Below are 18,729 nucleotides of genomic sequence, written 5' to 3' on the forward strand. Positions count from 1 at the left end.
CGAGGAAGCCCCACCAAGGCCCTCCCTGGCCCCAGGCAGGCAGGGGTGGGGAGAGACAGAGAGGAAGCAACTTACCCTCCCTCTTCTCCTGCCTCCTCCTGGCTGAATGAGGGCCGGAAGCGAGGCGGCCGGAAGCAGGGGGCGGAGCTTCGTCATGTGTCTCGCCCCTTGTACCTCACCCGGGGGAACTGCGATCCCCCGCGATCCCCCACAAAATGACCTCTGGATGGGAGACCTCCAAGGAATACCAGGCTCATGAGGTGGAGGCAGGCGATGGCAAGCCACCTCTCTGAAACGCCCCTTGCCTCACTAGGGGTCGCCAGACGTCAGCTTGCCTTGATGGCAAAAATACCTGTGTGGAAAGTGAATTTCAAAATCCCACCGGTCCGCGCAACTCTTCGAGGGGAGAGTCCCGACTTCCATTCCCCCTCCCAAGCAACCTCCCTGACTGCCTCGGATTTCTCCCCACCACCACCTTACCTCGGTCCATGAAATGGACACATCGATCCATGACCCCCGTACAGTCCAAGAGCTGCAATCTGTTACGGGCGCACTCCCCGAGCCCCGTTTCACGGCAAGTATAGCACCGCAATCCATTTGGATCTCCGGCAGAGATGTCTGCGGAGGGGGAAAGACGGAGTCCTGAGGCTGGGGGACAGACTGTGAGTGACTCCTCATGGTAAGTTCTGAGGGGAAGCAGAAACTGTGGAAGGCAGGCCAGGCCAACGGGGGTGGGACTTCTGGGTTTTGTCCGAAGGCTGTGAGAAGTGGGTGGTGACGAAACCTAAGCTGCGTCAAGCTTTGCAATCGCAGGGAAGGTCCTCCCCTAGCCTGGACCCCAAAACTGAATTTCCACACTGAAATTTAAAAACCAAGAAGCAAAGGAAAATACCAGAGTGGGAACACCAACGGCAGTGGTGCCAGTATGCCGCCTGGGTAGATGGACCCCTGCGTAACTCATTCAGTGAGCTAAATATCTATTTGTATCCCAGCTGGTTGCCACACAGGGCTTATGAGGCAGTTTACAATAATATACAAAAATAAGCCATACCCATGACATATACACAAACACACACAAAATACGATCCTATCAAAAATATCCCTGCAGTCTATAGTGGATTAACCTACCGTCAACTCATACTGCTGCAGGTACAGAGAGGAGTATACAGGCTGTTATTGTTGAGGGGTTTTGCTTCTCTGATTGTACTCGTCGTGACCCTTTAACACAAAGTCTTCAGTCCTGGCGAGAGTATCACCGATTTGCCATAGATTCGAGCGCTGATGATGTTGCAATCCAGTCTCTCTTTCGGGCCTAGAAAATTTCTCATACCTTTCCCATTCAATTTCAGTGGCTAGAGAAAATTCTTGGTGGATCATGCCCTGGATTATTCTAATTCATCGGCTGCAGGATGAGCTTCCAAAAACAGGAAGCTCTTCCGCATTCACATGTTCCTCCTTTGTAAGTTCCTGTTTCTTTGAGGAGGGGGTTCTATTCCTCACATCTTTTGCTCCCTCTAGTGGTTGATTTGATATTACACCAGTGTACATCCAGCATATCTTCCAGCAGATTAAAACTGCAGGTTTTTATGCCAGATATGAACCAGTGTAATATCAAATGGGCGGGACCACGGTGGCCCAGAGGTTAAGACGCTGAGCTGCAGACAGGAAAGTGGGTAGCTCGGCAGTTCAAGACCCTAGTCCCGCATGACGGAATAAGCTCCCGTCTCTGGCCCCAGCTCCTACCATCCTAGCAGTAAGAAAGCAAGAAACTGCAAGTGGATAAATAGGTACTGCTTTGGTGGGAAGGTAACAGCATTCCGTGTGCCTCGGCATTTAGTCATGCTGGCCACGTGACCAGGGAAACGTCTACGGACAGTGCTGGCTCTTCGGCTTGGAAACGGAGATGAACCACCGCAGCCTTAGAGTCGGATTCGACTGGCTTTCGACCAAGGGAAACCTTTACCTTTAATATCAAATCGGCCGTTAAAGGGAGAAAAATACATGTGGAATGGGGAGGGGAAACGGAGGAAACATGAACTTACAAGCAAGGAAAATGAGAATGCAGAACGCCCCACTAGTTCGGACATCATTATCAGCAGTGAAAAAACCATTATTATCAGCGTTACCTTGGAAAGTCCCGTCGTTACAGTTTGATCCCTTGCAGACTTTTTGATCAACGTAAGCCAAGTTGGCCCCGATCTGGTACACCACCTGCACGTCCTTAACGGAATCGGTTCCACACCCCTTGATAATGGGTTCTAACCCTTTTCCTGGAAAGAGGAACCAGTACTACGTTCACGCCCCTGGCCAATGGTCCTATCCTCTGTTCTAATATACACAGCAAAAAGGTTGCATGGGCCACACACCAAATATTATGTCAGGGGTCTCCAACGTGGGCCCATGGGCACCAAAACTTTCCTGGTGCCCGCGGAGTGTTCTTAGAAAGTAGGGGGGTCCAGGCGGGTCTTTTGCCTACCAAAGCTTCTGATTGGCCACTGGAGACTTTACTGGCTGCGCAGATTTTTAAAAACGTTTCAGTCGCAGCTGCAACCACAGGACAGTGGCTTTCACTGTGGGACGCGGCAGAGGATATTTTGTGGCTGGCTCCGCCTCCTGTGGCAGTCATTTTGTGGCTGTGCCCACCACATGGTGTCAGAAGTGCCCACATGCTCAAAAAGGTTGGGGAACCCCTGTACTACGTCCTCTTCCAAGGGATGCTCCGTTTCACTTCAAACTGTTATTTGTTACTTTATTAAGTACATACCAGTACTAGAGCATCTCCGGCGTATTGGGAGGGGTTTAGCACTGTAATTCTAGAGTTTTTGCTTCATTGTCTCTCGGGATCCAAAGCAGAGACTGAGCCAAAGTTTTGCAGTTTTGGATTTTCATGCCGGCGTTTGCAGTTTTGGGTAGGGGAGCATGGAAAAGGGAAACTACAGAGACAAATCTGTATTGTCATACATCCTTGTTACCAACCTGTACTGCACTGGATCAAAAATTCAAAACCCGGTCAAAGGATATTCAAATTGCTGCAATATCGTAGGATGTATAATGAAATATCTGATTTGATGTTTTTGAATACAGGTAACGCGGTGGCTCAGAGGTTAAGAAGAAGAAGAAGAGATTGGATTTATACCCCGCCCTTCACTACCCAAAGGTGTCTCAGAGCAGCTTACAAACTCCTTTCCCTTCCCCTCCCTGCGCCTCCCCACAACAGAAACCCTGTGAGGTGGGTGGGGCTGAGAGAGCTCTTGACAGAAACTGCTCGTTTTCAAGGACAGCTGTGCCGGAGCTTGCGACTGACCCAAGGTCACATCAGCAGGGGCAAGTGGAGGAGTGGGGAATCAAACCCGGTTCTCCCAGATTAGAGTCCGCACACTTAACCACTACACCAAACTAAGACACTGAGCTGCAGACCGGAAGGTCTGTAGTTCGGCAGTTCGAGACCGAGTGCCACATGAGAGAGTGAGCTCCTGTCTCTGGCCTCAATTCCTACCAACCTAGCAGTAAGAAAGCAAGAAATTGCAAGTAGATAAATAGGTACCGCTTCAGTGGGAAGGTAACAGCGTTCTGTGCGCCTCGGGATTTAGTCATGCCAGCCACATGACCACTGAGAAGTCTTCGGACAGCGCTGGCTCTTCGGCTTAGAAACGGAGATGAGCACCGCCCCCTAGAGTCTGATTCGACTGGCTTTCGAGCAAAGGAAACCTTTACTAATGTTTTGTCATTTCTCTTCTACTTGGGTGCCTGAAAAAAAGGCTGATCGCAAGGGAAACAAACCTACTAATGAACTTATCTATATAACCCACAAGATTCCCCAGTTTTGATATTCCTGATTCTTATCCAAGTTATAAAAAGTGCTGTGGTGAGCAGTGTCTAGGCTGTGGCCGCCTGTGCTCCTTCTACCAGCACCTACTGGCTAGTTCCCGTACCGTCACTTCTGATGACTGACATCTCCCTGAATCCCCACAACTGTGTGTGGCCTGCTGCCTCCTCTCAATTGGTAATATCCACTTCTGCAGTACCTGGCAGGAAACGCTGCGATATTTGCACACATCTGTCCTGCTTCCCGACGCATGGCTCCGTGGGAGCATTCGGGCCGCATTCAGCCGCACTCCCGATACAGCTCTGACATTCCACGCCGTTTCCGGATCCTTCTCTGCTGTCTGCACAGAGACATTGAGGGAAGGGGCAGAGGAGAGAGAAGGCGCTCATCAGATTGAGTCACTCATTCTGAACCCCTGGCCAATCTTTTCACGGGTTTGTGCCTATTTCTATTTCCTTTGGGAGCTATAAGGCCCCCCAAGCCCTGACCTGGATAGCCCAGGCAAGACCGATCTCGTCAGATCTTGGAAGCTAAGCAGGGCCGACCCTGGCATGTACTCGGAAGGGAGACCTCCAAGGGCCGGGACGCAGAGGCAGGCAAGCCAGCCACCTCTCTGAAATATCCAAGCCCCACTAGGCATCGTCAACCATGACTTCCAGGCACAGAGGCGCGTGCGCACACACACACACCCAAAAAACCCCTCACCAAAACAAAAAATAAAACAGGAAATGATAAGCTCCCATCCTTGTACCCTTGGGGGGAAATGGCCCCCTCTCTGTTTATATGAGGCAGTGTAGTATAGCGGCTAGAGTATCGTACTGGGATCTGGGAGGTAAAAAGGTAAAGGTTCCCTTGCTCGAAAGCCAGTCGAATCCGACTCTAGGGTTGCGGTGCTCATCTCCATTTCAAAGCCGAAGAGCCAGCGCTGTCCGAAGACATTTCCGTGGTCATGTGGCCGGCATGACTAAACACTAAGGCACACGGAACGCTGTTCCCTTCCCACTGAAGTGGTACCTATTTATCTACTTGCAATTTCTTGCTTTCGAACTGCTAGGTTGGCAGGAGCTGGAACTAGAGACGGGAGCTCACTCCGTCATGCGGCACACTCGGGTCTTGAACTGCTGAACTACCGACCTTCCACAGCCTGCAGTTCAGCGTCTTAACCAATTGAGCCACTGCAGCTCCATGGGATCTGGGAGACCCAGGTTCAAATTCCCACTCTGCCATGGAAGTTCATTGGGTGACCTTGGGCCAGGTTAGGGCTACCCGGCCCCTCTTGGCAACCAGCGGGGGATGGGGGGACTTGCCAGGAGAAAGAGGACAGCACAGCGTGTTGCTGGCATTGCACAGGAAGTGACATCGGGGGCTCTGGCAACCCTAGGCCAGGCACACACTCTCGGCCTAGACGACCTCACAGAGCTGGTGCGAGCAGTGTTCCCTCTAAGCTGAGTTAGTGTGAGCCAGCTCGCAGCCAGCTTGCAGTTTTTTAGCCTCCAGCTCACACATTTTTGTCTTCGCTCAGGAAGGATGGGGCTCCAGAGCAAGCTACTTTATGCAGAAGCCAAATCGCTCGCTCACAACTTTAATGCCAGGAGCTCACAAAGCAGAAATTTTGCTCACAAGACTCCACATCTTAGAGGGAACATTGGTTGCGAGGCTAAAATGGAAGAAAGGAGAATGAGGTCGTGAGCCACACTGGGTCCCAAGAAAGGCAGGGTATAGACAAATTCATATGTGGGATGAAGAAGAGCTGGATTATACCCCATCCTTCACTCAAAATCTCAGAGCAGCTTCCCTTCTACTCCCCCGCAACAGACACCCTGCGAGGTAGGTGGGGCTGAGAGAGCTCTGAGTGAAGTGCCCTTGAGAGAACAGCTCTGAGACAACTGTGACTGACCCAAGGTCACCCAGCAGGCTGCGTGTGGAGGAGTGGGGAATCCAACCCCGGCTCTCCCAATTAAACTCCTCTGCTTGCTGGCTCGTTTGAAGAAAAATTTGGCCCTTGCTCTCACTCTTTCTCTCTCTGCGTACCCTGACAACTCTTGTCTGGCAGTTTGAATGAATCCCGAATTTTTTGTGTTTGAGGTGGAAATTCTAAATGCCACCCTCCTCTCCCATTTCTCTGGTCTCTGGCCGCCCCCCCCTTTCATTCCAATAGAGTTTATCACAATGGGGGGGGTGAGAATGACCAAATCCTCAGGGTTGGATCCAGCAGATCCCAGCGAAACTTTCCTCTGACAGAAGGTGCCTTCCCTGACACAAGCCGCTTGCTTCCCCTCCACAGGAGGAGAACCTCCTTGCGAACTGGACCCTATGGGTCAGGTACGTCTCACAGACCACTGCCTGAGGCAGCTCCCTTAGCTTCCCCCATGGCTCAAATTACTGGGATATCAAAGGGGCTACCCAGGGCTATTTTTGGGCAGGAACGCACAGGAACGGAGTTCCGGCTGGCTCCCAAGTTGGCCACGCCCAGCAGGAACTCATTAGCATAATAGGCCACACCCAACAGCAGAAACTCATTAGGATTGGCTACATTAGGGGTGTGTGGCCTAACATGCAAAGGAGTTCCTGCTCCAAAAAGAGCCCTGGATTTTGACAACAAACAAGGTAAACAGAATAACAAGCAAAAGGTGGGTGTGGCTGGATAACCACACTTCTGGTAACACGGGGGTGCAGCCTAATGTGCCAATGAACTGTCAGGGGTGTGGCCCACTATGCTAATGAGTTCCTGCTGTTGGGTGTGGCCTATTATGCTAATGAGTTCCTGCTGGGCTTTTTCTACAAAAAGAGCCCTGGGGCTACCCTTGAACAGCGTTCAAAAGCTGCCGCTGGGGCAGACTGCTGGCGTGGTCCAGCTATCAGGAGCACATGACGTGACCCCAATATTAAAGCATTTACCCTGGCTATTGACGATCTTCTCCTATATGTTCCTGCCCAGGAGTTAAGGTCACAGGGAGAAGCCCTCCTGACCCGTTCCATCAACCAATGAAGCTTGTTTGGTGGGTACGCAGAAGAGGGCATTTTTGGTGGTAGCCCCACAATGACGGAACAACCCCTCCCCCCACCGGGAGTTGCGCCTGGCCCCCTCGTTTCCAGTTCTTTAGGAAGCCACCAAAGACAGTTTTATTTATGATTGCCTTGGATTCAAGCAGCCCTAAATTGTCCTTCGAAAATTTGGTTTTATGTTTTTTTTAAATGTAATCTGTTTTATTTATATTGTACTTGAGCATCCTTGGGGAAGTAAGGCAGCTAATATACATGTTTACTTATTTATTTACTTATTTATTGCACTTGTAACCCGCCCTATCCCATGATGGGCTCAGGGCAGTTCACAACAGAGATAAAACAATTAATATACAGTGAAAATCGAATGAATGAATGAATGAATGAATGAATGAATGAATGAATGAATGAATGAAAGTGGCTGTGCCTAAGATTTCTTTGATTACCATGAAAGGGATGGACTCAGCATACAATGTCTATGTGATGTTTCTGCCCTTTCCCAAATAATTAAATTTTGCCAACCCCCTCTGCCCCGAGTGCAGACTGGGTTTCTGTGGGTATGGAGAGCTACCTAGCACGACCCCCAAGTTCTCTTTCCTACAGAGTCTCACAGCCACTGTGTCAGGAAGCAATTTTTTCTCCAGGCCAGTTTGGCCACGGATCCTGGAGGTATCTTCTCATCTTCTGAGCATGGAAGAGTGGTCACTGCCAATGTTCCCTCTAAGCTGTGGAGTCTTGTGAGCAGAAATTCTACTTTGTGCGCTACTGGCATCAAAGTTGTGAGCGAGCAATTTGGCGACTGCGTCAACCAGTTTGCTCTGGGCCCTCCTTCCTGAGCTAAGACAAAACTGTGTGAGCCGGAGGCTAAAAAACTGTGAGCTAGCTCACACTAACTCAGCTTAGAGGGAACACTGGTCACTGCAGGGGTGAAGGGGGAGGTATTTGTGAATTCCCTGCACTGTGCAGGGGGTTGGACTAGATGACCCTGGAGGTCCCCTTCCAACTCTATGAGTCTATGATTCTGTGATTCTATGAACACACAGGCAGAGTTCAGATCTATCTTGCATCTGTGAACCTCCTTGGGTATGTTCTCACCTGCCACTCTGCCCTCACGTACCGTGATAATTCACAGGTAAGCAGAGATCTGTGGAACAACAGTGCATCCTCCGGAACAAGGAACCTTCATGCCCTCCAGGATACCGACGGCAGTAGTTCGAAGTACCGCAGCCCTGTTTCACGGTGTCTGCCTCCACTGCAAAGAGAAGACAGAGCAATCGGGGGAAGGAAGCAACTGCAAATAAGGGGGACTCAGATCAGTGGGTTCTAGAGTAAACCAAGCCTGACCTCTCCCCCAGAAGCCAAAATGAGTGATCTGAGGCTATCGTACTTTGGTGACATTGTGAGAAGACAGGAGTCACTGGGAAAGACAGCAGTGGCAGGAAAAGAGGAAGGAGGCAGGAAAAGAGGAAGACCCAACATGAGATGGATCGACTCCATCAAGGAAACCACGGCCCTCAGTCCACAAGACCTGAGCAACGACGGGATGTTTTGGAGGACATCAATTCATAGGGTCATCATAAACCAGAAGTGATTTGACGGCACTTAATGTTAGATTCACGGGTATAGTAAGCCAGTGATCCCTATCTGATTTAGCAGAGTGCACTACTGGCCACACGCTGCAGTAGCTTCTTTTTTATGCATGCGCCGGCAAAGTTACAGAGTTACACAGAGCCGCTTGTCAGTTTCAAACCAATAAGACTCCTTTATGCAAGAAACTGCATTCTAGATAGTGCAGGTTGAGAGATAGTGCAGGTTGCGAGATAGTGCTGGAATCTAATCTAACTAGCTGGATGTACGCAGATGCAGAATGCATTTGCATCCGTGGTGCCAGAGATGGAGAGAAACATGCTCCTTCTTTGTGTGGGTGCGGGGGGTAGGGCTGCCAAGTGGGTGTGGGGGGCGGGTAAACCCCCGCTTTGGAGGGCCGATTTCCACCGCCGCAGAATTGGGCCCCGGGGGGAACTCCGCCCCCCGAAGCGCAGCGTGGCTGCGTCACCAGAGGTGATGGCCACCCTGATTTGCTAGTTCCAATCATCATCCCTTTCTCCCTAGGGTTTGATCATCAGCCATCTTTTACCACTTTCGGAAAGGGGAACTGGAGGAGAAACCCGCACTGCCACGCTCCACGTTCCCACGGCCCACCCGTTCCCCTAAAACAACATCACTTACGTCCAATGAACCTCTTGATCTCAAAGAAGCAGGAGTCCTGTCCTGGCAGGCAAGCCTCCACTTCGGTATCTGAGCAGTTTCCTTGCCTGTTCAGGCACTTGTGGCATTTCAGGCTGTCGGCTGGAGAAAGGGACCCAGACAAGGATCAGCTTTCTGCTCTGGGGAGATCTTACGTTGCACTGTTAGGGGTGAAGTCACTGGGCGATTCTGCACTGGCTTTTCCCTCCATTGTTTCACCACACCAGGGGTGGCCAAACTTGCTCAATGTAAGAGCCACATCGAATAAACGTCAGATGTCTGAGAGCCGCAAGACGTGAACAGATATTTCACAAACGTTTTACTGAAAAATATGCACGTTTGCCTTTTAACACTGACATTAAATGAGACTGCCAAAATTAAAAACAAAGGGGTTAAAAAGAGAGATTGACAGGGCTATTTTGGGGGCAGGAACGCACAGGAACGGCGTTCCAGTCGGCTCCAGAGTTGGCCACGCCCACTACAGCCAAAATCTCTGCATGCGCGGCTACAGAGGGAAGGCCTGGAGAGCGATCCCCCTCGGCGACTCTGAGGTGGGCGGGCCAGGGGGAGGGCCTGGAAGGATCGGGGAGGCATTTAAATGCCTTCCGGAGCCTTCCCCAGCCTGCACGGGCTCCTCACAGCTGCGGGGCTCCCAGGCAAGCCAAAGGAAGGCATGGGGTGTGGCCTAATATGCTAATTAGTCTCTGCTGTTGGGTGTGGCCTATTATGCTAATGCGTTCCTGCCGGGCATTTTCTACAAAAAAAGCCCTGGATGTTGATAATGATATTTATTTGTCCAAAGATATGTTTTTTTTTGCTAATGATATTTATTTGTCTAAGAGAGAGAGAGAGGTGGAAAGAGAGAATGAAAGAGGTGGAAAGAGAGAATGAAAGAGGTGGAAAGAAAGAAAGAGAGAGAAACAAAGCAAATATATGGGAGGAGGAAGGAAGGAAGGAAGGAAGGAAGGAAGGAAGGAAGGAAGGAAGGAAGGAAGGAAGGAAGGAAGGAAGGAAGGAAGGAAAAGCATGTCTCCCCTTCGCTTCCCCAGCTGCCCTGCCAGGAGCTGCACAATATGTGTAAAAGAGCCGCATGTGGCTCCCGAACCACAGTTGACGCCGGTGCAAACTTTTGCAGGCAAGAAGTTGGTAGGATCATCACATTGACTGAATAAATTGCTTGCCACGAGCACCATCCACACAATCCTCATTTAAACAAGAAGGGCTTCACGTAGGTGCACCAGCTCCGGTCTGGAGAATACCTGGAGATTGGGGAGGGGGTGGAGCCTGAGGAAGGCGGGGTTTGGGGAGGGAAGGGACCTCTGCAAGAGACGTCCCAATCTTCATAATAGCTTTGATAACACAACCAGGAGCAGATCAGAGCTTGCTTGCTTCAGGGATAAGAAGAAGAAGAAGAGATTGGATTTTATACCCCGCCCTTCACTTGGGAGTCTCAGAGCGGCTTACAAACTCCTTTCCCTTCCCCTCCCCACAACAGACACCCTGTGAGGTGGGTGGGGCTGAGAGAGCTCTGACACAAACATCTCTTTTTCAAGGACAGCTGTGCCAGAGCTTGTGACTGACCCAAGGTCATCCAGCAGGTGCAAGTGGAGGCATGGGGAATCAAACCCGGTTCTCCCAGATTAGAGTCTGCGCACTTAACCACTACACCAAACTGGCTCTTATCCAAACTGGATAAGGGCCTCTCAGGGAGTTGACCCCAGAAACGTATATACCAGTTTTGATCCCTTCGGGACAGGAGATGTTTGAAGGATGTGAAACTTGAGACAATTCCTATTTTTAATGTCTCGGGTCCCCAACTTGCCCGCTAATTCTCTCCCCCTGAGAAAACCCAAACGTTGTCAAGTTCCCATTTCCTACAGAGCAACCCGTCACAAATAATTAACATTCAGCCAGCACCTGTCCACCTAAACGATTTAAATGAATCAACGATGAATAAAAAGTGCTGAACAGGTTGGTTCCCCGCCACCACTTACCGGTTGGGATTGATTCTGCTGAAAGATGAATGACTCTTCCTGGCAAAGTTCCCCTGGGGAGAATGCCAGAGTGGAGTTGTCTGTTTAACCCTCGGACCAAATACGAGGCAAACTGTTTGCAGGGATCCCACTCAGAGACTAATTCTTGCTTCCTTTTCTCCACAGAGGACCTTGTGCAAGGTAAGGGTTCTTCCGTTCCCTGGTTCTCTGACTCAATTTCTGCATTTCTTCATGTATTTGTAAGGCTCGGCGGTTCGGTGTAGTTCTTCCTTCCGGCTTTCCTTTTCACTTACTTCGTGTACAGGTTTCATAAGCGTCCTTCCCTTTCCCACACCCCTCAAACCATCAGCATTTATGGGTTCCAACCAGGACCGCCTGTGCTTTAAGAGGCGGAGTCATGTTCACGTTAACGGTTGCCACCTCAGACAGCGAGGCCAGGTGGTAAGCCTGGAGGAAATCTTCTAAAACCAGGGCTATTTTGGGGCAGGAACGCACAGGAACAGAGTTCCGGCTGGCTTCCAAGTTGGCCACACCCAGCAGGAACTCATTAGCATAATAGGCCACACCCAACAGCAGAAACTCATTAGGATTGGCTACATTAGGGGGTGTGGCCTAACATGCAAAGGAGTCCCTGCTCCAAAAAAAGCCCAGGGTTTTGACAAGGTAAACAGAATAAGAAGCAAAAGGTGGGTGTAGCTGGATGACCACACTTCTGGTAACATGGGGGTGCGGCCTAATATGCCAATGAGTTGAGCTGTCGGGGGTGTGGCCTAATATGCGAATGAGTTCCTGCTGTTCGGTGTGGCCTATTATGCTAATGAGTTCCTGCTGGGCTTTTTCTACAAAAAAAAGCCCTGTCTAAAACCATTTGGCTTTTATAACTGGGCACGGTAATTAACTAGCCAAGAATACACTGTCCCCACACTCAGCCCTCCCTCCCTCCCGCCTAGCGGGATTAAACCATTTGGGAAGCATAAATGGCGTTATGGCCCCCTTTCTGGAACGCCTGTTCCAGCTTGCCAACATCTAGCCTTTCTCCTGGTTGTTGTTGTTGTTGTTGTTCAGTCGCACAGTCGAGTCAGACTCTTCGCGACCCTAAGGACCAGATCACGCCAGGCCCTCCTGTCTTCCGCCGTCCTCTGAAGTTTGCTCAATTTCATGTTCGTTGCATCGATGACACTGTCTAACCATCTCATCCTTTGCCGTCCCCGTCTTCTTTGACCTTCTTCTTCGACCTCTCCTGGAGCTGACAGCAAATCCCACGAATCTTGGCTTCTCCCTTCCCCGTTCCTTCACCTATGTCACCAGGAAGATAACCTCCCAAACCCACTGCCCGATCTGAACCCAACATGTTACCCCAAGACCCCTCCCGGCCAAGAACCAAGATTCCCAGAGCTCCCTTCATTCCAGGGGTCTACGCAGCCACACAAAGAGCCTGTCCTACGTCAAACCAGTGAATTATGAGTGGACTGCGTGTGATTAGGTACAACTCCTGGGGAGACAGCCAAGTTCTCATGGGAAAGCCGCCACACCCTAGTAGTCGGCTAATTTTCTGGCTCTCTTGGGTGCCCTCACACTCAGGCCAAAATGAAGGCCTGGTGTCTGCCAGACAAGAGCGGAGGGGCTCGGGCTCAGTGGCAGAGCCTCTGCTTGGCATGCAGAAGGTCCTAGGTTCAGTCCCCAGCATTTCTAGTTAAAACGATCAGGGAGGAAGTGATGTGAAAGAGCTCTGTGTGAGACCTCGGAGAGCCACTGCCAGTCTGAATAGATGATCCTAACCTGGATGGGTTTTGTGTGTGTGTGTGTGCGTGTGTTTAAGAACACAGCCCTCCACTCTAGCAGAAGATATCCTTTCACCACCCAGACCATCAGCTTGGCATGCAGAGTAGGCCTGTAGCCACGGAGGGGGGCCATTGGGGGCAATGCCCCCCACAGATAAGCACCACCCCTCTCAGGCAAAAATACAAGAAAATGTGAAACGTAAAAAAGAAATCCATTTTTTTTAAAAATGTAAGATGAGCATGGGGTTTCCCAAACAACCCTGGGCACAGTCAGGGAGGCTTCAGTCTCGTCCTCTTTTTTCCAGGCCGAAAAATAAGTAGGTTTTTTTTAAATGCAATAAGATAAAATAAAATTGCAAAAAAAATAATAATATTGCAAAGCGCAGGAGAGAGTGAGTCGGAGACACGCCCGGCTTACGGAGAAAAGCAGCCTGGAATTGAATCTCTCCAATCAAAAGGATTAGAGGAGGACGAGAGTTCACAGTGGAGTCAGAGCTTCCGCCGCTGCAAGAGGAGCAGCAAGCATGACCTTGGGACACCCCCCCCCCATGCCCCACCAACCAACATTTTCTGGCTACGCCCCTGATACAGAAGGTCCCAGGTTCAATCCCCAGCATCTCCAGGCAGGTAAGTGATGTGAAAGAGCTCTGCCTGAGATCCAGGAAACACTTGGGATATCCTTCTCCAGAGAAACACGCCCAGTAACTTAATCTAAGTCCATCATCAGTAGGCTAAGCTCATCTCCTGCTCCATCACTATTCCCACTATAAGTAACTCAAGTACCTCAAATTTCAATTTCCCACCTGTTGGCAGAAAAGGCATCAATTTAGGGTATAAAGGAGACTTCCTTGGTTCCAAGCATTTTGAGTCGGTTTTCTCCTGGAAACTTCTTCCAGCACTGAAATGAGGCCACACATGCTCTTCAGGACTGGCAAAGGTGCACTTCAGTTCTTCTGTTTTTCTGCTTTCCTTGTCCTCCTTTGCGTCCACGCCCTCTTTCAACCACCCCACCCCGTTTTGGCTCCACAGCTCCTACCCGGCCTTGTAACAGAGGACAGGCGGCACAGACCCTTGTGAACTCAACCAGAGAGCTTCTCCATAACAAGTCTCTTTATTAACAAAGGCAGGATCACACCACAGGTGGGAACGACGGAGGGGAGTGATGCATCCTTATTAACGGGTGATTGGGTCATTTCCTTGGTCTGCATTTTTGCACGCACTCCTGTTCCCATTCCACCCGCCATCAAATCGCCAGGTTGCAACACCTGCAGTTCTGCAAACTCCCTGCCGTGTTTGCCCCATCACGTAAAATACAAGACACTGCCCTCTAGCGGCACCCTAAAGCATTGCAAGCAGAAGCACACAGGAGTTTCGCGAAGAGTCGGACTCGACTGTGCGACTGAACAACAACAACAAAAAAGCCGTGTTGGTCCGCAGTCGAACTACTAGATTGGAGTCCAGTAGTATTGGAGACCAATAAGTTTTTCGGGATATAGGCTTTCGAAAGCTCTGAGACAAAGGGAGCTCTGACACAATTTCTGCATTTCTTCATGTATTTGTAGGGCTCGGGGGTTCGGTGTCGTTATTCCTTCCGGCTTTCCTTTTCACTTACATCGTGTACACGTTTCATAAGCTTCCTTCCCTTTCCCACACCCCTCAAACCATCAGCATTTATGGGTTCCAACCAATGTTCCCTCTATGCTGTTGAGTCTTGTGAGCAAAAGTTCTGCTTTGCGAGCTCTTGGCATTAAAGTTGTGAGCGGGCAATTTGGCTGCTGCATCAATTCGTTTGGCTCTGGAGCCCTCCTTCCTGAGCTAAGACAAAAATGGGTGAGCCAGAGGCTAAAAAACTGTGAGCTAGCTCACGCTAACTCAGCTTAGAGGGAACTCTGGTTCCAACCGGGACCGCCTGTGCTTTAAGAGGCTGAGTCATGTTCACCTTAATGGTTGCCACCTCAGACAGCGAGGCCAGGTGGTAAGCGTGGAGGAAATCTTCTAAAACCATGTTGGTTTTATAACCGGGCAAGGTAATTACCTAGCCAAGAATACACTGCCCTCACACTCAGCCCTCCCTTCCAGCGAGATTAAACCATTTGGGAAGCGTGCCAGTCACATTAATGGCGTTATGGCCCCCTTTCTGGAACTCTTGTTCCAGCTTGCCAATATCTAGCCTTTCTCCTGGTTGTTGTTTTTTTTTTCCAGTCGCACAGTCGAGTCTGACTCTTCGCGACCCCATGGACCCGATCACGCCAGGCCCTCCTGTCTTCCGCCGTACTCTGAAGTTTGCTCAATTTCATGTTTGTTGCATCTATGACACTGTCTAACCATCTCATCCTTTGCCGTCCCCGTCTTCTTTGACCTTCTTCTTCGACCTCTCCTGGAGCTGACAGCAAATCCCACGAATCTTGGCTTCTCCCTTCCCCGTTCCTTCACCTATGTCACCAGGAAGATAACCTCCCAAACCCACTGCCCGATCTGAACCCAACATGTTACCCCAAGACCCCTCCCGGCCAAGAACCAAGATTCCCAGCGCTCCCTTCATTCCAGGGCTCTACGCAGCCACACAAAGAGCCTGTCCTACGTCAAACCAGTGAATTATGAGTGGACTGCGTGTGATTAGGTACAACTCCTGGGGAGACAGCCAAGTTCTCATGGGAAAGCCGCCACACCCTAGTAGTCGGCTAATTTTCTGGCTCTCTTGGGTGCCCTCACACTCAGGCCAAAATGAAGGCCTGGTGTCTGCCAGACAAGAGCGGAGGGGCTCGGGCTCAGTGGCAGAGCCTCTGCTTGGCATGCAGAAGGTCCTAGGTTCAGTCCCCAGCATTTCTAGTTAAAACGATCAGGGAGGAAGTGATGTGAAAGAGCTCTGTGTGAGACCTCGGAGAGCCACTGCCAGTCTGAATAGATGATCCTAACCTCGATGGGTTTTGTGTGTGTGTGTGTGCGTGTGTTTAAGAACACAGCCCTCCACTCTAGCAGAAGATATCCTTTCACCACCCAGACCATCAGCTTGGCATGCAGAGTAGGCCTGTAGCCACGGAGGGGGGCCATTGGGGGCAATGCCCCCCACAGATAAGCACCACCCCTCTCAGGCAAAAATACAAGAAAATGCGAAACGTAAAAAAGAAATCCAATTTTTTAAAAAATGTAAGATGAGCATGGGGTTTCCCAAACAACCCTGGGCACAGTCAGGGAGGCTTCAGTCTTGTTCTCTTTTTTCCAGGCCGAAAAATAAGCAGTCTTTTTTTTTTTAATGCAATAAAATAAAATAGCAAAAAATAAACTAATATTGCAAAGCGCAAAAGAGAGTGAGTCGGAGACACGTACACACATGCCTGGCTTACGGAGAAAAGCAGCCTGGAATTGAATCTCTCCAATCAAGAGGATTAGAGGAGGACGAGTGTTCACAGTGGAGCCAGAGCTTCCACTGCTGCAAGAGGAGCAGCAAGCATGACCTTGGGGAAAAAAAACCCATGCCTCACCAACCAACATTTTCTGGCTACGCCCCCTGATGCAGAAGGTCCCAGGTTCAATCCCCAGCATCTCCAGTTAAAAGGATCAGGCAGGTAAGTGATGTGAAAGAGCTCTGCCTGAGATCCTGGAAACACTTGGGATGTCCTTCTCCAGAGAAACCGGCCCAGTAACTTAATCTAAGTTCATCATCAGTAGGCTAAGCTCATCTCCTGCTCCATCACTATTCCCACTATAAGTAACTCAAGTACCTCAAATTTCAATTTCCCACCTGTTGGCAGAAAAGGCATCAATTTAGGGTATAAAGGAGACTTCCTTGGTTCCAAGCATTTTGAGTCGGTTTTCTCCTGGAAACGTCTTCCAGCACTGAAATGAGGCCACACATGCTCTTCGGGACCGGCAAAGGAGCACTTCAGTTCTTCTGTTTTTCTGCTTTCCTTGTCCTCCTTTGCCTCCACGCCCTCTTTCTCCCACCCCACCCCGTTTTGGCTCCACAGTTCCTACCCTGCCTTGTAACAGAGGACAGACGGCACAGATCCTTGTGAACTCAACCAGAGAGCTTCTCCATAACAGGTCTCTTTATTAACAAAGGCAGGATTACACCACAGGTGGGAACGACGGAAGGGAGCGATGCATCCTTATAAACGGGTGATTGGGCCATTTCCTTGGTCTGCATTTTTGCACGCACTCCTGTCCCCATTCCACCCGCCATCAAATCGCCGACACCTGCAGTTCTGCAAACTCCCTGCTGTGTTTTCCCCATCACGTAAAATACAAGACACTGCCCTCTAGCGGCACCCTAAAGCATTGCAAGCAGAAGCACACAGGAGTTTCAAGTGGGTAGCCGTGTTGGTCCGCAGTCAAACTACTAGATTGGAGTCGAGTAGCACCTTGAAAACCAATAAGTTTTTCGGGATATAGGCTTTTGAAAGCTCTGAGACAAAGGGAGCTCTGACTCTCAAAAGTATATACCCCGAAAAAATTGTTGGTCTCTACAGCTGCGGTGGCGCAAGTGGTTAAGACACTGAACTGCAGGCTGTGGAAGGTCGGTAGCTCAGCAGTTCGAGACCCGAGTGTGCCGCATGACGGAGTGAGCTCCCGTCTCTAGTTCCAGCTCCTGCCAACCTAGCAATTCGAAAGCAAGAAATTGCAAGTAGATAAATAGGTACCACTTCGGTGGGAAGGGAACAGCGTTCCGTGCGCCTTGGTGTTCAGTCATGCCGGCCACATGACCACGGAAACGTCTTCGGACAGCGCTGGCTCTTCGGCTTTGAAACGGAGATAAGCACCGCAACCCTAGAGTCGGATTCGACTGGCTTTCGAGCAAGGGAAGCCTTTTCCTTTACCTTTTACAGCTGTAATGATTTCAAGTTACAAGCGGATGCTTCTTTAAATGGTTGGTACCGTTTCAGAAGAACAAGGGGGATAAAAGAGGGAGATGAGTGAGTGAGGTGATTGGTTGGTGACAGAGTGTGCGGGTGGAGCTAAGAAGTGTGCATGTGGAGAGAGGGAAGGCTGAATGTTCGGTCAGCAGCTGTCAGTTGTGGTCAGTCTACAGAGTCTGCGAAGTGGTCTTCTAATTAGAATCCCACATTAGTGCTGTGAAAGGCATTAAGAGTCTAAAGGAGAAAGTAAAATACTTTAGGGGAGCCATATTAGAAACCAGAGACAGTCAAAATCTAATATTGTCAGGGAATTATAAGAGTATGAGAGGAAAAAGCTGACAGAAACCTGAGGTAAAAAGGGAAAGATTGAACTGAGCAACGTATAATAAAGATCGGAGAAGGTACATTTTGATAAGAAGGAAGAGTTAGAGAAAGAGGGGTGATTAAGAGTGAGAGAGAGAGTGATACTTCAGTCGGAAGTTGTTAACATACGCTGTTTATTCACTGAAGAGACAAGTTACAAAGCATCTTGTAACCAATACACTTCTCGTGCAAATAAAGTTTTATCTTGTTTAGTGTTAACCCAGAGTCATACGCTGTTTAAAATATAAGAGTCTAATCGACAGGACCACACGGTCCAACCAAGAACCCTTAGAGCTTGAGCACAATACTGTGGGAAAGGTCAATTAATGACTGGAATTAAATTCCTGGTGGCAGCGTTACATACTTTGACTGACAGAAAGAAAAAACAAGAAATTTTAGACCACATCATACCTAACCACGCAAATTAAAAGAGAGGTAGTGTGACAGATATACAGATTTTGACAGATAGCCCAGGCTGGCACTGTCTTTTCAGATATCAGAAGCTATGCAGGGTTGGTCCTGTCAGTACTTCAGTGGGAGACCATGAAGGATTGCCAGGGTCTCTACACAGAGGCAAGCAATGGCAAACCACCTCTGAATATCTCTTGCCTCGAAAACCTTACAGGGTTGCTGTATATAGTCTGAATTGACTGCATCAT

General features: G+C 49.7%; 1 protein-coding gene across 1 annotated transcript in view; it reads right to left on the reverse strand.

Annotated features, from left to right (window-relative positions):
- Nucleotides 1-326: 326 nt before the first annotated feature.
- LOC107108094 overlaps nt 327-18,729 on the reverse strand; it is a 36,121-nt gene continuing 17,718 nt past the window's right edge. The window contains exons 4-10 of the mRNA XM_015408489.1: nt 11,071-11,123; nt 9,059-9,171; nt 7,947-8,081; nt 4,026-4,166; nt 2,127-2,270; nt 481-618; nt 327-352 (exon numbers count right to left, since the gene is read on the reverse strand). Of these exons, the coding sequence (XP_015263975.1) occupies nt 327-352; nt 481-618; nt 2,127-2,270; nt 4,026-4,166; nt 7,947-8,081; nt 9,059-9,171; nt 11,071-11,123 (750 nt within the window). The remainder of the gene's footprint in view (nt 353-480; nt 619-2,126; nt 2,271-4,025; nt 4,167-7,946; nt 8,082-9,058; nt 9,172-11,070; nt 11,124-18,729) is intronic.

Source organism: Gekko japonicus, unplaced genomic scaffold (assembly GCF_001447785.1).
Source record: "Gekko japonicus isolate JY-2015 unplaced genomic scaffold, Gekko_japonicus_V1.1 scaffold1014, whole genome shotgun sequence".
Taxonomy (NCBI): Eukaryota; Metazoa; Chordata; class Lepidosauria; order Squamata; family Gekkonidae; genus Gekko; species Gekko japonicus.